The 21558-nt window shown below is 41.5% G+C and overlaps 2 protein-coding genes across 2 annotated transcripts in view; one reads left to right on the forward strand and one right to left on the reverse strand.

Moving 5' to 3' along the window:
• Positions 1 to 21558, forward strand: part of LOC307209943 (uncharacterized protein) — a 501253-nt gene that overhangs the window by 232946 nt on the left and 246749 nt on the right. The gene's annotated exons all lie outside the window — the stretch shown is intronic.
• The window catches only part of LOC307210116 (E3 ubiquitin-protein ligase RNF213-like), a 91238-nt gene continuing 69746 nt past the window's right edge, over positions 67 to 21558 (reverse strand). Inside the window, exons 47-68 of the mRNA XM_079965738.1 lie at positions 21442 to 21556; positions 19824 to 20040; positions 19457 to 19653; positions 18760 to 18882; positions 17965 to 18075; positions 17436 to 17678; positions 17125 to 17206; positions 16049 to 16083; positions 15635 to 15729; positions 14643 to 14802; positions 13446 to 13626; positions 10853 to 10944; positions 9629 to 9877; positions 7964 to 8093; positions 7107 to 7190; positions 5320 to 5500; positions 4987 to 5188; positions 4781 to 4858; positions 3872 to 4069; positions 2635 to 2724; positions 2356 to 2534; positions 67 to 2224 (exon numbers count right to left, since the gene is read on the reverse strand). Coding sequence (XP_079821864.1) covers positions 2071 to 2224; positions 2356 to 2534; positions 2635 to 2724; positions 3872 to 4069; positions 4781 to 4858; positions 4987 to 5188; positions 5320 to 5500; positions 7107 to 7190; positions 7964 to 8093; positions 9629 to 9877; positions 10853 to 10944; positions 13446 to 13626; positions 14643 to 14802; positions 15635 to 15729; positions 16049 to 16083; positions 17125 to 17206; positions 17436 to 17678; positions 17965 to 18075; positions 18760 to 18882; positions 19457 to 19653; positions 19824 to 20040; positions 21442 to 21556 — 3196 coding nt within the window. The 3' untranslated portion in view covers positions 67 to 2070. The remainder of the gene's footprint in view (positions 2225 to 2355; positions 2535 to 2634; positions 2725 to 3871; positions 4070 to 4780; positions 4859 to 4986; positions 5189 to 5319; positions 5501 to 7106; positions 7191 to 7963; positions 8094 to 9628; positions 9878 to 10852; positions 10945 to 13445; positions 13627 to 14642; positions 14803 to 15634; positions 15730 to 16048; positions 16084 to 17124; positions 17207 to 17435; positions 17679 to 17964; positions 18076 to 18759; positions 18883 to 19456; positions 19654 to 19823; positions 20041 to 21441; positions 21557 to 21558) is intronic.

The raw sequence follows: 21558 nt of genomic DNA on the forward strand, positions 1-21558 counted from the left end.
CAATCAACTTTCCAGACTGAATTCATCATGATAGCAAAATTTCAGGACAGTTAAACACAATACAAGTCTTGTGTAGCCATTTTTTATTAAAAGGAGGGGGGGAAATACAAAATAATTTTTAAACATTTGTTGGTTATGGTCCCCCAACTCAGTATACTCGTAAACAAAGCCACAGTTTACTGTTTCACCAGTACAGTGCTAATTTTATTACAGCCAAATGCATCATCCACAAGGAGAATAATGGATTTTGTTCCTTCACTGTGTCCTGTCCCTTGTATTCTTGTTTGGAAATAGAGCAAGTCTAAGCAACTCAGCCCCAGACTCAGAACTTTCTAGTAATAAGGTAACTACTTAAATAACAATCAGTTGGGTCAGCAGTGACTCATAAACTGTATTTAGTACCCAGTGTAGATTATCAATAGATTATGCATGCTGAACAGGTCAAGTTTAGGGAAGTTATGCAGATGGCCAGAAATGCAAGTACTCAGAATATGTGAAATGAGCTTTTGATAGCCCTTTAAGAAGAAGTTCAGTGAACTGAAGTACGTGTAAGCACATGTGGTATGATTACCTATTAAGAACCCTGTTATTTATAAAGCACATAAAATTTAAAGCACCAACATAACTTGGCTAGTATCATTTATAGCAGTGGCAGATACTACTTTACTTTCACCCTGAGAAATTCCTCCCAAAAATATTTTGGGTTGTCGTTGTCATCCGCCTGTCGAGACAAGAATATTTTGGGAAAGATGCTTAAAAATCCACATGAATACAGTTCAAAAGAAATTTGAAAAAGTTCCTTCAATTAATGGTGCACCAGTTCACACAGGAGTAAGTGGTATTTTCTTCCTCCTTCAAGAAATCTTAATCACTTCCACAGAATCTCCTCCTTTTGTTGTTTTAATGAGGCACAGCATCTCAAGCTGCTAAATGTGCTGTATATAGCTGACAGTTTAAACATAACATTATTTAAATGAAATAAAATAGCTATCTTATTTTTGAAAGCATCCTAGTTGGTCCAATAAATTCAACACTGCTTCCTTCATAAAGCTGATCAGAGAAATGTGCTTGAGCTATTTTTCGGCCAGAACAGAAATTAAGACGGCATAGTTAATCAGGATCACAGTTGCAAATTTAACATCAGCAGCAAATCAGTTGTTATATTCAAAGCACTAACATCAAATAGAATATCTAAGTCGTGGAGGTCAAAGAAAGGAAAACCAAGTTTATGCATACAAGGGTCCAGCGGCAAAACAAGCAGATTTTGACACATCTGAAGGTTGCCTAAGTGAGTGAATATACCTATTCACAATGGCCAACAACAGGCAGGTTAGGCAACCTTGACTGGCTGCTTCTCGTGTAGGCAGTGACGTCAAGCTAGTTCTGAGTCTGTGCCTGCTGAATGGCTTTAAGAAAGCCACCTAGAAAACTTCCTTGACCAAGCTTTGACAATTTTTGTTTGGGTGTCCTGATCCAAAGACTAACAGACACACTATGGCAAAATAAAAGTTACAAACAAACGATGCCTCTAGTAGTAGAGAAGGCAGCTTTGGTAGCACTTAGGAAGACTAAGAAAAAACCTGAGGGGAAGAGGAGTGGTTCCTTGTATCTTGCCGACCTGAGTGACTTAAGGGGAAAGAGACATCCCACAGAAAGGTGACACACAGCCCCTGCTCTATAGCCCCATACTGACCATTTATACCTTGGTTTTTTTAAGGACCTGTGTTGCTATCCACTAAACTTGCCACTGAGAAGGTCTTTTTGCCTTCCTCTGAATGTGGCTTGCATCTTTCGGCTTGTGCTCTACTGGGGGATAAATAGCATTTTTATTTTGGCTTCTATGGCTTAAATTAAGATTTACACATTATAGTTTATTCTTAATATCGCGCAGCGACACTTTCCATTAGGAACTCCTTCAGCAATGAAAGTGGTTTTTTTATCCAAAAGGTGCTTTTCGTTTTTGCTATGTGCAAGAAAAGCAGCACCTAAATCCAGTGCTTTGCTCTCCAGGAATTCTTTTTTCAGAAAGTGGCTTGGCCAAGAAGAGAGGAAGCAGCACAGTGTCTGCATTTAACCAAGCCTTCGGTCTCGTTTAAGAGCGGCAGCCACTTTCCAGGCAGCGATACACTGGGAGAGCAGGATCTCTTCTGGGAATGTATCCTCTAGTTCTTCTGGTATGTTGCTCTCTTTCGTTTCAAGGTATGAAATAAGTGTGTCCTTAAGGCTGGGAAAGAGAGAGTGAAAAAGAGGGAGTGAGCACAAGTATAATCAGCTATTCTGCAGTGTATGGCACAAAAAGAGTTACATTCAGGTGATGAAGAAAATATGCAAAGATTGGGCTTGACAGGCTCTTACCTCCACTTGGGATTGAAGTCTTCCTGAGCTTTGGGATGTTTCAGCTTCAGGATGATCATTTCGTGCAACTCTTGGAGTAAGGACTCCAGCCCAGCCTGCATAAGGAAGGCATTGAGGAGTTTTGTGTTCTCTGCAGTGAGCTCCTCTTTATAGGATTCGCTGACCTCTGCGAAGGGATCCTGGGAAGAAACACACAACAGCATCGTTAGGGGAAGAAGGGAGAACAAGAGCACAGAACATCAAGTTATCTCATCCTCCCCACCCCTTTCAGATTCCTACCTTTTTCAGATGCAGCAGCTGTTCAGATTTATGGCTTGAAAGGAGCTGCCACAGTGCAATAATGTGCTTTAGGTGACATCGGCTCAGCACCTGTAAGAAACACACAAAGGTTTGACCGTTTTAAAGTTTACTATAATTCAGAACTAGGTTTACAACAGCTATGAAGATGAGGTGGACATAGCTAAACATTCCTTTAGAAGAAATGCAAATATATTTTAAAAGTTGTTTTTCATTAATAATGTTTAGTAGAAGGTGGTTGTTTTACTGATGATTTGTAATTATTTTACTGATGATTTGCTAATTATTTTGCATGATTTATGTTGTAATTGTGATGTTCTACTATGTTATTATTTATCTATGTAAGCCGCTTTATCACTCGTGTGAGTGAAAAGCAGCAAAGAAATAAAATAAATGAAATGAAATGAATATATACATTCTGTTACACGTATATTCTCTAGAGACAATAAATTTGCAACCGGCAACATCTTTTTAAAATAGCTTTAAGTTTCTGTTTTCATTGAAACTCATCCTAAAGTGCCCAAGAGTTTATTGTTATTCAACTCTTGTGTATACACATACATAGCTGACTTTTTATCTGTATCAAGTTAAACAGAAACCAGAATCCTCTTCTGTGACATTTCAACACCTCTTGAAGCAGCAGAATGTCTTGGACCAGTAGTGTGCTAGGATTTACTTTTTGCCCTGTGCTTTCCAGGCACACGCCTGAGCTTTAAAGCTCTGTGTCTGAGTGCTCTTTTTCTTACCCCGGAGCTTTCCCCCACGAAAACCTGCTCTTTAAAGCTGAAGCGCAACAAATGGCAATTTTGCTGCGATTCAGAACAGTTGGAGCTTTAATGCAAGGACCATGCCTGGAAAGCGTGGCGTGTGGATAAATCATTAGGCTGTGTGGTAGTTTTAGATTCTTGCAAAGAACGGTTTGACTGAAAACTTGCACTAGCAAAAAGATGTTCTTTTTAAAAGTCAGAAACAGCCAAAATAAAGGGACTTAAATCGTAAGCTGGAAGACAACAGTTGCATTGTGCTTTCTCCAATGGACAGTATAATTGTGGGGATGGTCCCCTATTCCAGCTCAAAAGGTCAAGAGGAAGGCCAAAGGTGAATGGAACTTGGACCTCTGGAAAAAAATGGGTGGAGAGAGCACCTCCTTTAGCTTGGGGCATGTAAGACAGTCATCGCGTTCAGCCTAGTCTACTTTCCTCTTTTCCCCTGCACTCACCTTCATCACGTGGTCACTTATCTGATGGCCCATTTGCAGGATATTTTCAACATACTTAGACAAAGTCATATCTGGGTCTCCTCCAGCCACAGCTAGGAATCCGAAGGTTATTTCGGTGACAGACAGAGCTTCACAGATGTCACTGTAGGATAGCAGCTCCCCACTGATCATGCCAATTGTGGAATTTGGCAGAGAGCTCTGTAATTCAAGGGAATGAAAGCCAGTCAACGCCCATCATTCAGCACAGATTGTTGCAAACACTGCAGTCAGTCTCTATATACTGTAGTCCACTCCTTTTCTCTGCAATGATTCTTCCAAGTTATAGAAGCTGTTTGCCAGGCCCTGACTTGGACAGCAAACTGGGCACACACCTACAAGGAAGTGTCCCAATGAATTCCAAAGGGCTACCAATGTACTTGCTGCCTTGTGGGACATCTTGGGAGGCTAAGGAGTAAACCCTACACAAATCTGCAGTGGAGTCCTTAAGATGGTTGGATGGCTTCTTATACCCCCTCCTTCCGACAATACCTGCAGCCAATCTGGTGCCCAATGAAGCACATCAGCGAGGCCAAGAGTGGGGTCTTGTTCTCTGGGCAATACACAGAGTTGTTTGACCTCCATACACACTACCTGGAGAGGGTCACTTCAGTGCTACTAACACAGCAAAAACAATGCAGCTACGAGTTACTGGTCTCTGCAGCCACAGCAGGCGCTGTGATTCTCCAGTGGTTTAACTTCACCCCTGCAATGCACTCCATTATCTCTCGAGACAGAAGGATGCCAACAAAAACCAAGCAAGCACAGAATCAGGCACTGTGCAGCAAGAAGCTAATCCTAATTATAACAAAACTTTACTGAAATGCAACCAGCCACATTTTGTATTCTTTCTCTCCCATCTCTGAAGCTCACCTGGCTCAGCTTGGTTCTGATATCATTGAAGAGATGCTCATAATTTTGGTCATGCCTGTATACCAGAGTGGGTATGCCCTGGTGAGAAAGAGAGAGAAAATATGCCAGTGAGCAACCCTTTGCAATAATGCTCTCTAACCTGACAAATGGATCTCACAAGGCACCAGGAAAGCTATGTGGCAGCATTAAGCTTCTATGATACATACTGTCAGTGTGATTAAAGGCTTTCCCTGTAGGAATCTGCTAGTGATTTGCTGCTCAATTTTTTCCAGTTCCAGTTCCTGGAGGGCTTCTCCTCCCTTCTCCACGCTGTATTGGCAGTTGGATAGGATCAGTGGGATCAAGTCCCTCCCCAGATCGTAAGTGATCACATGTAGATCCGTCACTTCGGCAGGGCTGACTGAGTATCTGTTGAGATGGGGAGGGAGAACACAAGAGAATGAGAAATCTTGCTCTACTGCTGACTTGGCACCAGATAAGGCTATCTGTCACCCTGCAGGAAGTAGTGGGGATTCTAGCAGATACACACGCAGGCATACCTTTCGGCATCTGTTGTATATTTTTCTACGGTGTAGACAAAGTCATTGTGTAGGCCAATGAGATAACTGGCCAAGGCAGTGGAACAGAGGCCTAGACCATGTCGGCGAGGCAGAAGGATCTCAAAGTCACTATTCAGAGTGAGGTCAGAAGCACAATAATCTTTGGGGAGTTTAATTTCACCTGCATTTGGACCAGAAAACATTAGTGAGTGACCAGGTTTCTAATTATCTCTTGTTCATTACCAAGAAGATAGAAGAAGAGGAGTTTGGACTTGATATCCTGCCTTTCACTCCCCTTAAGGAGTCTCAAAGCAGTCAACAATCTCCTTTCCCTTCATCCCCCACAAAAAACACTCTGAGGTGAGTGAGGCTGAGAGACTTCAGAGAAGTGTGACTAGCCCAAGGTCACCCAACAGCTGCATGTGGAGGAGCGGAGACGCGAACCCGGTTCACCAGATTATGAGTCCACCACTCTTAACCACTACACCACACTGGCTCATTTTAAGTACGCCTCAGCACCTCGATTCCCACATTCTTGTTCTGTCTTAGAAAGTGGTGAACTAAGCAAACCTGTTGGAAAGCAGGGCAAAGATCACCTTCAGCATGTTCACAAGGAATGACTCCAAACAGTTAAGCAAGGAGAAATGCACACTCCATAAAATGAAAATGCCATTCAAGGGGTGTCCACTAATATGGCCATTACAGAGCCCTGACTGAAGATGTTTCGTGCCTGAAGTGCTGGGAAACTAACTGGTAAAGACATCAGAGTCAGCCATCAGCATTGATTAGCATTAATGAAGGATCAGAATCTCCACCCAGAATTACATGAGTATTTCTCAAGCTCTCTCTCTCCACACACACTTTTTGAACTTGCCAGCTATGGTGGGGAAATTTGCAACTTAAATGCAGTTTCCTCTCCCTTTGATTGAAGAAAACTTCTCCATTAGATGATCAAGCCTATTAGAGATTCCACTAAGCCTTCCGTATACAATCCTGAGGTGCCCAAGCCGATCCTTTTGGTTCAGATCAGTCTAAGTCACTCCACTCCTAGTTAGCTTGACCTCCACCTCCTTCCCCCAGTGTTCCCTCCCTTAGTTCCATATCCATTGTTTTTATATATTGCATATTTAGGTCTCCAAGAGAGGCACATAATACATAAACCACCTATCACCATTAAGACTAGCTCCATGCCATAAGGAGTTCAAGGAGATCTAGAAGGGATCAACCTGCCCTCAATTGCCTATTACTTCCATCTTCCTGGGTTGATGACAAAGTAGCTGTTAATATAAATCCAGGGTGTCTGACTTCCAAGCACTCATAATGGATAGACCCAATGATTGCTACCACCCCTGCGTCCAAAGGCCAGAGAAACACGATCCATCCCTCTTTCCCTCCTATTGTTCTGGAATAGGTAATGCCTTCAGCTTGGTACCTCTCTTTTTAGTTCTCACATAACACTGGGTCCCTCCTATCTATTGCCACTTAAATATAATCTCAAAGTTGCCAATCCAACCCATTCTTGTAATAAACTGCACAGTCCTTTGCTCTAAACTCAAATGTTCTATGTTATGTTCTACTAGTTCACCCTGTCCTATGTTAAGGGTGGGTGGGGGAGTACTGTAAAAGGAAAGACTGCTAAATGGAACAACCTTTTTAGACTCTTTTCAGGATACAAGACTAGAGAGTGTTTCTTCCAGCATTAAAGACCCAAGTTAGCATTAGATGGCACCAGGTGACCTCGCAATCTTACTATTTTTCTAGAGTAATGGTGTAAACTCGCCACTCACCACTGGTTTCCAAGGAAAATCTCAGTTTGTTCCAAACGGTCAGAAATATCTTCACTCTGTTTGTCATAAGGCACCTCTTGCCTTCTGGAGAATGCAAGAAACAAACATCATGTGACATATGCAAGACTGCAAAGTTCTGCATGTCTTTCTAAGGGAGTTATTGCCCAAGTAAGTTTTGGTTCAGGAAGCAGCCTAGCTGAAGCAGACCAAAGGTCTGCCTAAACCAGTACCCATAGCTGCCAGCCACATGTTTCTGTGAAGCCCCAGGCATGGCACAAAGTCAACACCCTTTCCTGATGTTTATATCTAGTTTTTGGTTTCAGGCAACCCCGTGTCACTAAGATGCCTAATTTTCAGGTAGACCTATCCTCTATGAATGCCATCGTTCAAAGCCATCTAAGCTGGTGTCCACCACTGTATGTTGTTGCACTGAATTCCCAAATTAATTGTGATGAAATACTGCTACAAATATAAGCAAGTTCTATCTCCTGGTCAAATGCTAGCTTCCCACTGCTAAAATGGATCATGATCCAGGTTGTGTTAAACTCTTCTGGATCCCAATGATTTCAATGGCAGAAATTTAAGCATGGCCCTAATGTTTCCACTGAAATCAGAGGGACTTCAAAATGCTTAATTTTAGTTGGATCATGTCCATTATGTCTACAAAAACAATGGCTGTGTTTTCCTGAAGGATGCATTGCCACAATGAGGTGACCATTTTAACCAGGAAGTCACTCGACTTTCTCCTCTTTTTTGCTCTGTGCAAGGTCACAAAACAGGGATGACTTATATAAATGTGAAGCTTGGTGTTAACCACAAGCCTTAATGCTCTGCTAACTTAATATGGAAGAGTCTACCTGCGGAAATGTTGAGAAAATCTTCAATCTTTCGGTATTCCAGCTCTGACACGTTCTGGAACCTTTTCACCAAGTATTTCTGCAGGGCCAGAATTTCTGGCAAAAACTTTACCAGTCTCAATTCAGCTTCCTAAAATGAAGCAGAGTAGTGCTAATGAGATAAGAGGAGTTGAAAGACTACAGAAGCATGAGTGGCTTTCCCCTTAGGAGGCAATTGCTTCACCTGGCCCAGACAGTGGTATCACTGCCACTTACCAGGAGAGCCAGGAGTGAAATTGCAGTGAGTTTGGGCCCGTGTAGGTGCACTAGTGAGAGCACCACATTGCCTCTGCTGGTGCTGCTGCTGCACAGCCCCCCACCCCGTTGCTGTCACCTCACAGTGATGCTGCTTCCAGGAAGCAACTGTAGCTCTGCCTCACCGGGTGAGCCACTCCCATGTAGAAGAATCAGCACTGGTGATTGTAAATAAGCAGAAATTAACATACACACAGAACTCTTCATATCTAGCAAGTCCGTAGAACATGGTTTCCCACAGGTATAACTTCATTGTAAAGCAAATTGAGTAAGGGGCTACCAGAATTAGAAATAAGCAGGACCCCTGCACAATCTCTCTCCTGGTTTCAGATTTACACAATTTTATGCATCCCCTCTGGCTTTTTGCCTACTTCACTTTGCCCCTTATTTTTCTTCAGCTGCAAAAAATATATTCTCAATTCTAGTAATATTTCCACCAGGAAAGAGTATAAATGAAGCATTTACTTTTAAGTCATTCTGGGCAGAGATCTGCTTGGTGCAAGTAGACCTTGCTCTGTGCAAAGCTCCTCTCATTACATAAGACTTCACACAATATTTTTAACACAAAATAAACTGAACATCATTCTAACACATCCCCTTTTGCTACAAATGAGTACTAAAAGTGGTCACGAAACTTTTCTTCAGCTTATTGGTGAAGCCTAAGTCTAAGCGCTTCTACTGCTTTGCCAGAGGCAAGTAGATGCTAAAACTGGTTGTACATCGGGGTGGGGTGTAATGTTGTGTCCATTTCCCCCCACCTTGCAATGAAAGCTGGGAACCCCCAAGTGTTCATCTATCCAAAGGAAGAAAAGATACTGTGACCCAGTTTATCCCCCCACCCCACAGATGGTAAGGCAAGTGGTATCCAGGTGCAGAAAAGGGTTAAACAGCTAGGTGTTGGATCAAGAAAAAAACTTCTAACAGTAGAATTTGCCCCTTGTCCTTACGTTCCTCTCAATCTCAGCTCCAGAAACATGCACAATAGTTCCCTTAATCCAGTTCTGACAGCACTCAATACCTTTGGATGGTAAAGTAGATTTGGGTCTCTGATAGTCATTACCTCACAGATACCAGCACAAAGTTACCTTATGCTATGACTGTGATTTTAATATTTCAAAGCACCTGCCTGGTTTGATGCTTACTGATGTACTTCAGCTTTTGACAAGTAGCTGACGGGAGACTTCTGCTCATAAGAACAAAGTCATAACATTCATAAAACGAAGGAAAAGAGAAAGGAAGATGAAGGGCATATATTGGGGTTTCCCCTTTATTAATTATGAAGAGCAGCGTACACTTGGGTCCCTTGCACCGCAGTTCCTGACTCATGTATTCCTGTAATAGGGCCACTGGCAAAAATCTGGGCATGCTCACCTTTTGCAGAAACTTCCATAAGATGGGCAGTGTGTCCTTGCCACCTTTCTGCTGGACAACGTGCCCCAGGTACTCAATGGAGATCCTCTTCTTGCAGCTCCACATCCTGGAACAGTGTACAGGGCTGTTGGTCAGTGTGATCAGGAAGGCTGTAGGGTCCCCATATACAACTTTCACTACTGGGTTCGAAGAGATTCTCTCATCTTCACTGATTCGTCGATTCAACTCCAGAAGTGTTTTATCCAGAACCTGCATGGGGGAAATGAGGGAGTGAGGGTTATAACCATTAAGATGCAGCTTCTCTTAACACACACACACACACACACACTTTAAGGCAGGGCTGGGAAGTGGGGTTTAATGCTGATCTAGGAATTGGTGTGATTCTAACTGCATCTTGAATAATTGAATCTGGTAGTTCATCTGAGGGTTCTGAACACCTTAGCTCTCAAAAGGTGAAATGCTCACTTCCTTAGAGCTATTATGAAAATTGCAGGTGTGGGGTATCAAGTAAAGTTACTTCTGAAAGAGAAGTCTTTCATTTTTCTAATTAGTAAATGTTCTTTCAAATGTACTCCTATCAATACAAATAAAAAGCTAGCTTCTAGAGTCCTGAAGTAGCATCACAGCAAGAAACTGAACCCAGAGTGAAGCTTTGCAGAGGACAACTTCCTCAGTCCCTAGGAACTCACAAACAATTTTATGCAGTAATCTGGACAAGAACTGGTCCTCATGTCGGACACTAAGAATGGATGGGGCTAAACCTGCCCTTGCCAATGTCTTCCCTGAGTGCACACCATTACTTTATTCACTAGCCTTGGAAGGAATTACTGGGCACGTTAGATTTCAAAAATAGGATTGTCATGCTTACTTTCTCTTCTGCACCACAAGAAGAATGGGGAGGTCAATATAGCATCTGCTAGAAACCCCACTACTTCCTGCTGCTGACAGGTGGCCTTATCTGTTGCTAAATCAGCAGTAGAGAAAGATTTCTCATTCTTGTGCTTTCCCTCCCCTGCTCAACAGATACTCTGTCAGCCCTGCAGAACTGACAGACCTACCTGCATACACATCCCTGCACAAACAGGTACAAATACATGCACAATGTTCCACTGTAATCAGGATAATAATGTACGTTGTATCGGCTGCTAATGAAATAAGTATAATCCATAGGGCTAGTCTGTGTACTGTCAGAAAATACAAGTTTTTGAGTGTGTTTTATGTTACCTCCAGTTCAGGAAGAATGATGCGTGCAACAATTCCCTCCCAGTTGTTTCTTTGCTCTTTTTTGGAGAGTTGACCATCAAAACGCACTGGCCCTGCAAAAGGACATTTATTGTATGCAACACCTTCTTATTATCTCTGCTTCCTTGCATGCAGTTCAATTTGGCATAGGTCAGCTATGGAAAGTGGCAGTAGCAGTAACAATTAATAGTTCTCTGTCCCTGCTTTTGTTAAAGGGCTGGAGATTATTGACAGCAATTCCCAGTTTCTTCTGTCTGTATTAGCCTCTAAAAGGAGGAAACCTGGTTCCTTCCCCTGACTACCAAGACAGGTCATATAAGCTACACATCCTCCCATTGTCTAGCCTGGTTTGCACAAAATACCAAGGCTGTGGTTTGTTTAACAAACCATGATGTAACAAAGAGTTGCCCTACAGATGAACAAACAAACCATAGCTTATTTTGCTAAAGTTTGTTCTGTTGTTGTTCCTGCTTTATGCCCTAGTAGTTGGTGAGTTCCTGGAATGGGATGGCCAAACAAACCATGACTGAGGGAGGGTGTCAGGCTCTAACATAATGCTAAGCCTTGTTTAACAAACCAAGACTTGTAAGTCAACAACAAACCATGGCTTCAGATCATAGTTTGTTGCTAGTAAACAAACCATGGTTTAGCTGCTGAACAGGATTCACACATGACACTAAGCTGGGGGCCAGACTTGGCTCATAAGGCAATTTCCTCCAAACCACACCCACCTGCCCTACATCTGGCATCATATGTGCTTTCGGGTGTGGGACACATAGAGACCCAGCTGCCAGTGCAGAATATGGAAACTTATAGCGTGCTCCCAATTGCACATTGGCAAAGGAAGGCACATTGCCTATCCGCTGATGAGTGGTAGAACCAAAGCCTGCTGGATCAGCAGTGCATGAGTGTTTCTCACAGGAGAATTCACACGAAGAACTGATGTCTTCAAAAAGCAAGCTTTGGCTATACAACCCATCAGCTGATGGACCAGACAGCCAAAGTCTCAGAAGCTTTAAAGTACTGTGCAGGTTTAAGAGAAAATATTATGAAAATGATCTACCGATGGTACATGACCCCAGTCAAGCTTGCAAAAATTTATCATTTGCCTAATAATAAGTGTTGGAAATGTAATGAGACTGAAGGCACTTTCTACCACCTTTGGTGGACCTGCCCAAAGGTTAAAGCTTTCTGGGAAATGATCTATAATGAAATTAAGAAGGTCCTTAAGTGGACTTTTCCTAAGAAACCAGAGGCTTTCCTCTTGGGCATGGTGGGCCAAGTGGTGTCAAGGAAGGATAGGACTTTCTTTATGTATGCCACTACAGCAGCAAGAATTCTACTGGCAAAGTATTGGAAGACGCAAGAACTACCTACTCTGGAAGAATGGCAAACAAAGGTGATTGACTTTATGGGACTCGCCGAGATGACGGGCAGAATCCGGGACCAGGGGAAAGAGACAGTGGAAGAGGACTGGAAGAACTTCAAAATATATCTTAAAAATAATTGCAAAATTGAGGAATGTTAGGATGTCAGGGGGTAAGAAGTAAAGAATTGCAGCAGTAAACAAAAAAACTTAAGAAATTTTTATGAAAGGGAACTAAGATAATGGACTCAAGGGTTGCTAAAGAATTATTAAACAAGGATGCAGGGATGGGGAGGTATGGGGAAGTCAAAGAAAGAAGGGTAAGAACCGATGAGTATGATGTGATACTGTTTTACATTGTTCTTTATTATATGTGTGGAAATTAATAAAAATTATTATAAAAAAAAAAAAATAAATAAAGTACTGTGCAGGAGTCTTGGCAAGTTTGCCAACCACCCTGCACAGAGCTTTGAAGTCTCAACTTTGGGACTTCAAAGTGCCAAATCACCTGATTTCATCATGGCATTTGTGACATCGGATTATTGACCGGTGTCCACCTGCCAAATTTGGCTGGTGAGGTTAGGTCTGATAAGTATCTGGACTGTGGAGCGGAGGAAATTCCCTAACCATGGCTTAGTATTATGTGAGAACCATGGCATTAAGGGTGTAACAGCTCTAAAACATCAGAATATGTCAGTTTGGTGTAGCCTCTATATATGTTCCATGGTGATGCACAGGCCTATTCTGTGTACAGACATTAAGTGACTCACACAAAATTACAAAAGGAGCCAAGCCCATTCAATGCGGGCAGCATTCTTGAATATAAATGAACACTGCACTACAGTGTATATTCTAAAAACAAGATACTCTGTGTGCATTCTTCACTTTATCAGTACTATGATTCAGTAATGCAAAGCCCAATAAAAGAACTTGCCCAGAACCACCAGTAATGCAAACAGGACTATTTTGAAAAGTGGAGACTTAAATAATGAAAGCAATGAGACTATGAAATCAGGTTAAGAGCAGACATGCCACTCACAAGAAAAAAGTTACTTATTTTTAGAAATAGGTACAATACAGCTCTTCTTGAGAACTCTGCCACGGCTGCCTCAATCAACTTTGAAATATAACGTCACAGTCAATGCTGTGAATTTAGGCCTGCTTTACTAGAAATGTAAGCAACCACATTTTGCAAGCTGCTCTCCTTACATTGGCCTGTCTGTTGGTGAGGCTCCTTGAGAAGGCTACAAAGAATGAGATGGACAACGTTGGTGGTTTCATCAACACTCTTCCCAAGAGTATTCTTCAGTTGCTCCAAGTCCTTAAGAATATGCTGCATGAGAAAGCTCACTGGATCCTCAACTGGTGGTTTTATGATCTGTAGCAGGGACTTCAAGAACAGAATGCAAGGTTCAGAGCAATCAATATGCAGTTCTATTGCAAGGCATGCAGAGTAACAGTCAGTCATTTATTTATTTCATAAAATTTATATGCTGCTTGATTAGTGAAAAATCTCGAAGTGTTTAAAAAAAGAATAAAACAGAAAGATTATTAGTAAAAACAATCAAAACATTTCTAAAAATTAAAAACCAGCAATACGTTTCGGGGTTTTTTAAACTCACCATTCTAAATTACCTGAGAAGGCTTGTCTAAACAAAAAAGTTTTTAGGAGGTGCTGGAAAGAGTATAGTGTGATGTCAATGCCACCTGATGCCAAATTGTTGGACAACTGTGATAAATGATTTCATCCCTGAGGAAGCCAGAGGTCTATTGTAATGAACTGTCTACCACAAGTGTCCACTATAGTATGAGAAACCGAGTACAGTGGTACCTCGGTTTAAGAACAGCCCTGTTTACAAACTATTTGATTTACGAACTCCGCAAAACTGGAAGTAGTGTCCTGGTTTGCAAACTTTACCTCGGTCTAAGAACGGAAGCCGAACAGTGGAAGGGTACCAGCGGCAGGAGGCCTTATTAGGGAAAGCGCCCCTCGGTTTAAGAACGGTTTCGGTTTAAGAATGGACTTCTGGAATGAATTAAGTTTGTACACTGATGTACTACTGTACCTTTTCAGCTTCTAGGAAACATTTATCCATATATGAAGCTTGTTAACAGTCTTACTTTCCCTCCATGTATTACTGAAATGTAACAAATGCATTTCTGCATGAATCGTTAACAACCACATTTTTTTAAAAAAAAAATACTTCTAAAAAAAACTAGTGGGGCACTTTGCCCCAAGTGGAAACACATCCCAGGCCTGCTGGCATCCGATCATCTCCTTCACATGATACTGAGAGTAAACCTTTTTTAAAAAATTGAGCTCCGTTTCATATATGCTTTCTTAGTTTCCACGCAGCAATGCTTTTCAGACAGAATTGTGTGGTTCCTAGTTTTATTTGAAAATACCTGGCGATCTTTTGTGGCTCCCAAAAGCAGCGACAAATGAGTGAGCAAGCGAATCAGAATCAGGACAGCTGGAGACATCTGCCTCTCAGATGCAACCTCAGCCTCTCTTTTTTCAGGTTTTCCAAGCACATGGCCGGTTTGTGACCTGTCTTGAATACTCCTGTATAGAATAATATATACAGTGTGTGCACACTTGCTACAAAACAGTACTTTTCCGCGCTTAAAAATTCTGATTCCCAGACATCCAGACAGTAATTATCATCACACTAAAACAAGAGATACAAACATATTACATACGTAGTATATAAAATATTAAAATACCATTATTTGCTGTTATATATGTTTCCACTTAAAATACCCCCTTGACTTGTATACACTGCTTTAATTATTTCTTTTTAATGCCGTTGTTGTATTTTTAGTGAACTGTTTATCCTGTAAATTGCCTTGACATGCCTTATATAAATAAAAATGGGGCTGATGGCTCAAAGAAATTAGGAAAGCCATAGTACGATCCTGGCTTCTTTCTTGCTTGTTAATGCCTATTCTATACATGCCTACTCAGAAGTAAGTCCAACTGAGAATTACTCTCAGATAATTGTGAGCAGCGGAAGCCACAGTTCTCCACTTTGGACATAAAATAGGGACTGCTAGCTCAATACAAGCCCGGGTCTTTGGGTCAAAAGTGGAACATGATAGGAAGAGGGTAAAGGATAGGGGAGGGGACAGCCACAACTTCCTAAATAGAAGTTTTTGAAGCCTTGGTTGTTCTTCTGAACATGGCCATTGAAATAGGTGAACTGGAAATCACTGCAGTATTCTAGGAAGGTAAATTAGTTTTTTCTACCTCTAAAGTTGTTATAACTTGATGGGGCAGAGCCCTGTTCTAGAATAAATTCACCTTAAATAGCTGCAAATATCCCACCTCCCAATCTTTAGGGAACACTCTAAAAAAATGCCACTCCACATTCCAAAAAGCTAACATAAAAACATACCGTGCTTCTTGAAAGCCTGCCACTGCTTTGTGGTTGTCGCCTCCTATTACCTCACCACAATCAACACACAAACCACGCTGCATGGGACGGCCACACTGAAAGGAGAGAGGGGTGGAATATTAGAAGCAGAAAACTGAAGTAATTCTGCTTGGTAAAGCTTAGGCTAAGGTTCAACTATTTTTCAAAATGTTAAGCAATTGCAAAACTAAACTACACTAAACTAAACAAACACACAAACAAACAAACAAACAATAGCCACACACACAGCAAAGTTCTGCTTTAGTTTGCTTTACAAGGAATTCCTTGAAAACATGACAGAATGTTGAAGGAGAATGAAGTGCTACACAAACTGTAGCACAGACTGCTTTTAAAGAAATAAACCAGAATACACACACAATCTGTGAAAGCTCTTACCTCTCCAATAGTGCAGGGATGGCCATTTGGACATGCTGATTTGGAAAAAAAAGAAAGGATTTATTTACTTATTCATTCATTTGTCCTTTACCTGCAGGTCACAGGGCAGTTTACAATATAAAATCAGAAAATACATATCAAAATAAAAACAAAAACAACCCAATAACCCCCCTTTTTTAAAGAGCATGGGATGTCAATCAACCAAAGGCCTGTCTAAAGTGGAAAGTTTTTGGCAGGCGCCTAAAGGTGTATAATGATGGTGCCAGGCGAACCTCCTTGGGGAGAGAAAGAAGTGTGCATGCACACGAAAGCTCATACCAATAACAAACTTAGTTGGTCTCTAAGGTGCTACTGGAAGGAATTTTTTTATTCTCTTCAAGCTAAGTTACTGGGCAGTAAAGTGGCAAATGCAATAAAATGTAAACTAGTGCAAAGTGATGCATGATGGGCCAAATATGAACAAATTCCTGCTGATTCTGACAACAGAATCTGATCTCAAAACACTTCTGGATGCTTTCAGAAACAAATAGGATATTTCTATCAATCTGCTACTTGTTCCCATGGTACACATAAAAATAATTTGGATTTTAGGTCTGCTTATTTCACTTACATTACATTACAAGTACATTTAAAGTTATTTTTGATAACTACTTTACATTTCTGAGAAGTTAACACTACTATCAAGATTCTTTTTAAAAAGTCCACACTGGGTGGTATTCAACAAGCTCATTCTGTCAGCACAATGACTATGGGCTGTTCTGGGGTTCCCTCAACCCCCTGAAGCTGTTCTGAAGAGGTCACGGGGTGCATGGGGAGGAAAGATGGGGGGGAAATCTGCTGCGGAAGTGGAAATCCTTGCACTAAAAGAATGAGTGAATTGGGTACCACCCACTGACACTTAACCATATGTCTTTGTGCCTAAATGGATAGATACGACACAGTAATTTGACAGGAGAGTAATATATGGAAGCAATCCCCATCATACCCTGGATTATTTCCCCTGTTTTCGGGGGACAAGACACCACTGGGAAAAAATAGCTCTCTAGACTGCTCCCAAGCTTGAGCATGGTACTTACTATACCATCGAAGTCCTGCTGCTGCTTCCCATCTCACAGCCTGAGCCAGTAAGTCTTCTGGCATTGTTGGCAGAAAAGCACCCTGGAAGGGGAGAAGGAGAATATCAAAGTGGAACTAGAATAATATGCAGTGTCCTCCTGCTCATGTATTAAGATCTTCAGTTGAAGTCTTTTGCCATGTGTGTTATGCTTGCATGCAGGAGAGGACTGTTTCTGTGTGATGGCAGACAGACAGGAAATGCAAGTAAAACAGTAATAAGTGCAGGAACTGATGGGAATTGCAAAGGGAAACGGAACATTCACTTCTTTACCTGCATGGTATGAGGTGAGAATGCCAGATTCCTTAGAGGTTCAAGGATTCGATTCTGGCCAGACAGCAAGACAGCAGCAGTGTGAATTGCCGTTTCAATCACTACCCTCTTGTGGCTGGAATCTTGGGGGCTCAATGCCAGTGAGGGGGGTTGGTTATCCATCAGAGATTCTGCAAATCTCTCCAGCTCTGGAGAAGGAAGAACGTTGGAGCTCTGGATGAACTCCTTGATAACATCACGTTGCTGAAATAAGAAGGAAATTATTTTTCAAAAAGTAAGGTGAGATTTGTCAACTAGACTCACTTCAATCTTCATATGAACTATGGCCAACTAAGATGATCAACTGTTTGGAAGATGATTAATAATGCATATAGGTCAATGCCTTTCGATGGATTTTTAAATGAAAGTTGGGGGAAACGACCACCTTTGCTCAGTTCTATAATTGATATCCTAAATCTTCCTCTCTCCTAAGGAAGCAGCACTTGTGCACCAGGCAACATGCAAACTGGCACAAGACAAAGGCATTTACCTCCTGCTTCGGATGAAGACTCTGTTCCTTGCATCCATACAGAGATGTGAACTCTCTGAAGACAGCCAAGAGAAAATGAACAGCCTGCACAGACTTGGAGACATTGCATGCCTGAAAAAGAAGGCACAAGTTACAAGGCTGGGATTGGGGGTGGGGCAGGGTGGAGAAGAGGGCAAGAAACGAGAGATTATCAATAGTTAAGCTTCCATCTTTGGCTATTAGTAGTCATGGATATTGCTACAGAAAACACGCCCACACGAAATGGTACCAGGTCACAAAGATTTCATCTAGCGCATCAGTCCAAATATATCTCTAGATGTGTCCAAAAAGGACACTAAAGGCACAACTTTTGTAAATGTTTCCCTGACACTGTTCCAATCTAGTAACCAGTAAGATTCCATCACCTATGGCAAGGGTATTTCAACTGGGATTTCTTTATTTGCCAAATTTCTCCTGTAGGTAGCAGACCCACCCAGATCTGGATGAGAACATATGAAGGACACTACAAAATGGCACAGTAAAGGAAGTCCATCACTTATTAGCAGAGTCAATGTTTCTAATGCAACATGTAGCGCTCTGAAATTCAGCCCCGATACTCCAGCCAATGCAAGAATGGCTTGTCATTTGATAAGCACAAGAAGTAAACAGTAGAACACAGGTGAATATTTGGGCTTTGGACAACTTAAAGACATCAGTAGTAAGCAAGAAAACCTTGTTAATAGAGCTGAGATATACAAAGGAAGGAGGGAAGAAAAAATCATCAGGAATATATGAAATCAAAAGAAATGGCTTTACCTTCAGGGCTGCTGAAATACCATCTGCCTGGCATTCTATTATTGCTTTTCCCAAAGCATCACGAACCACTCTGTAGTTTTTGCCGCATACCAGGAACCGATCCATCTGATTGTGCTGATGACTCTGAGGCCACAAAATACCAAGTCCCATTTTTAAAAAGTGTGAATATGAAAGCACATTCTAAACAATGTGCTGTAACTGCAGAATCTGCCCAACAAATCTGCAGTTGAATTTCAAACTTCAGAAGGGTAACAGATGCCTGCCCAATCATTCTAAGTTATCACGAAGCTCTCTAGCCAAAACAATATATTTTGTTTATTAATATTACATATATTTGTTACTTTTTTTTACAAAAAAATACAAGTGACTTACAAGATAAAAAAACTGATTAAAACAATTAAAACCAGAAAATTTAAAACCATGTATAGCACAATATACCTAAAATGCTCACTGAATAAAATTAGTCCTACCTATCTCATGAAAAGATGAGCACCATCATAGAAACCAGCTTAGTTACCAAAGGCCTGAGTGAATAAATCTTAGCTTGGAGGGTGAAATCTCAATGTAAGCAAAACAAATTCCTTTTATTTTTGCAAATTCCTTCTTAAGAGCCATTCCATTTGGCCCTTGTGTACCAAGCCATAGCTCAGAAATAAACATCTCAAATTTATTAACAATAGAGACAGATATGTATTACCTGTTGCTGTTGAATTATTTCCAATGGAAATACCCAGAGATACCGTTGTTCACTGGAAAGCCTCTGTGTGAACTCCATTCCATACTGATTAGTAAGCTTTCGGACAAGGTAAACTCTATACCAGTCATTTTTAGTCTGACAGCAGAAGCGCTTCACTTTCTGCAGGTAGAGTTGCTTCTCTGTTTCTTCACTACCATCTACACAGAGAGAGAAAGAAAACAAGGCCTTATTCCCTATGCCGTGCTATAGAAAGGTCACAATTTTAAAAGTGTACGACAGATAAAAATCATCTAGCACCAGGAACTCTTTCACATGCCATTTCTTTGATACATTTGCATTCCTGTTTGGTTACCATAATCCCACTTGCCTGAAACGCCATGAAGCTCAAAGAGCAGCTCTGCAGCCCTGTCCATGCACAGCTGGATGTGGGCCACACCCTGCAAATACTCGATGGTGGCTTCTTGACGGGTGTCACCGCTGTTCCTGCTCCACTGTAAGTAGTTTTCCAGGAAACGCCCATCCTCTCTTAGCCGGTTTGCCTTGCTTTCCTCAGAGGAGGCTCCTGATTTCTCACACATAGAATCCTTAAAAATGAAACCATGTTTCCTGGTTACAACTAAGTTTCCATACCATACAGTTTAAGCTGTTTAAACTTCTTGCATTTGTAGTTTGCACCTTTGCGGACATGCAAGCACACACACACCATTTTGTACATGGAATGCCACCGAGCCGACAGTTATGCCAGCTTGTAAAGCTTTTTCTGCTTCCTGGTGGTGCTTTAGAAATAAATAATCCAATCTGGAAACATTTTGGTCACCAGTTACAATGCAATCCTAACCTAACCATGTCTACTCAAAAGTACTACTGAATTCAATGGGGTTTACTCCTAGGTAAGGGGTTAGGACTGCGGTCTTAGTCCAGGCAAATGCTCCGAGGGCATGTTCAATACTCAGGTAAAAGCAAACAAGTAGGGGCTGTGGCAATTTTAGGAAGCCGAACAACTATGAGGCTTGCTTATTATGAAGAAGCAAGTCACACAGTTTCAAATGTTTCAAGAATGACTCATGATCGTCATTATGGCTTATCACTCACTGCTTTTCAAAATAATATCAGGGGGTGAAATTGCTACCATCTCCAATAATCAAAACACACAGTGCTAGTTTGTTGTTGTTGTTGTTGTTTAGTCATGTCCGACTCTTCGTGACCCCATGGACCAGAGCACGCCAGGCACTCCTGTCTTCCACTGCCTCCCGCATTTTGGTCAAACTCATGCCGGTACCTTCGAGAACACTGTCCAACCATCTCATCATCTATCTTCCCCTTCTCCTTGTGCCCTCAATCTTTCCCAAGTGCTAGTTAAGTTTGGATTTGGGTTTGATATCCCGCTTTATCACTACCCGACGGAGTCTCAAAGCGGCTAACATTCTCCTTTCCCATCCTCCCCCACAACAAACACTCTGTGAGGTGAGTGGGGCTGAGAGACTTCAAGGAAGTGTGACTGGCCCAAGGTCACCCAGCAGCTGCATGTGGAGGAGTGGAGACACGAACCTGGTTCACCAGATTATGAGTCTACTGCTCTTAACCACTACACCACACTGGCTCATTTCAATTTTGAAATTTTTGAATTTGATGCTAATGCAAAAGTTGTGCCAGGCTTTGTCGAGTAAGGAAAGGTATTTCCCTCCTACCTGATCCATCAGCTGACAGCTTGGTAAATATATATACACATATATATATGTGTAAGCTTAGATGATGAGGAAATCCTGTTTGCGCCACAGAAGTCAACTTCAAATGACTAAATCTAATTGCAAGTACCTTCTGATCTAGTCTATTTCCTTCCAGTACACATGTGCAGCAGGCAATGATTGTTCTATACTATCTCTTCCATGTCTCTGAAAAGTTAAGATTCTGGAATGACCTAAGATTCTACCTCTGGGCCAGGTCACCCCTGCAAAGTAAACAAGGAAACTGGAAAGTATACTTACTTCAAGGCAGTTGACAAATAGCACATACACTTTTGTTTTATCATCTTTGTCTAGGATGCCGCTTGATTCTACTTCTGATAAATAATTTTGTACATGGACTTTCACATCGTTGAAGCT

This window comes from Podarcis cretensis, assembly GCF_951804945.1.
Source record: "Podarcis cretensis genome assembly, chromosome: 2".
In the NCBI taxonomy this organism is placed as follows: Eukaryota; Metazoa; Chordata; class Lepidosauria; order Squamata; family Lacertidae; genus Podarcis; species Podarcis cretensis.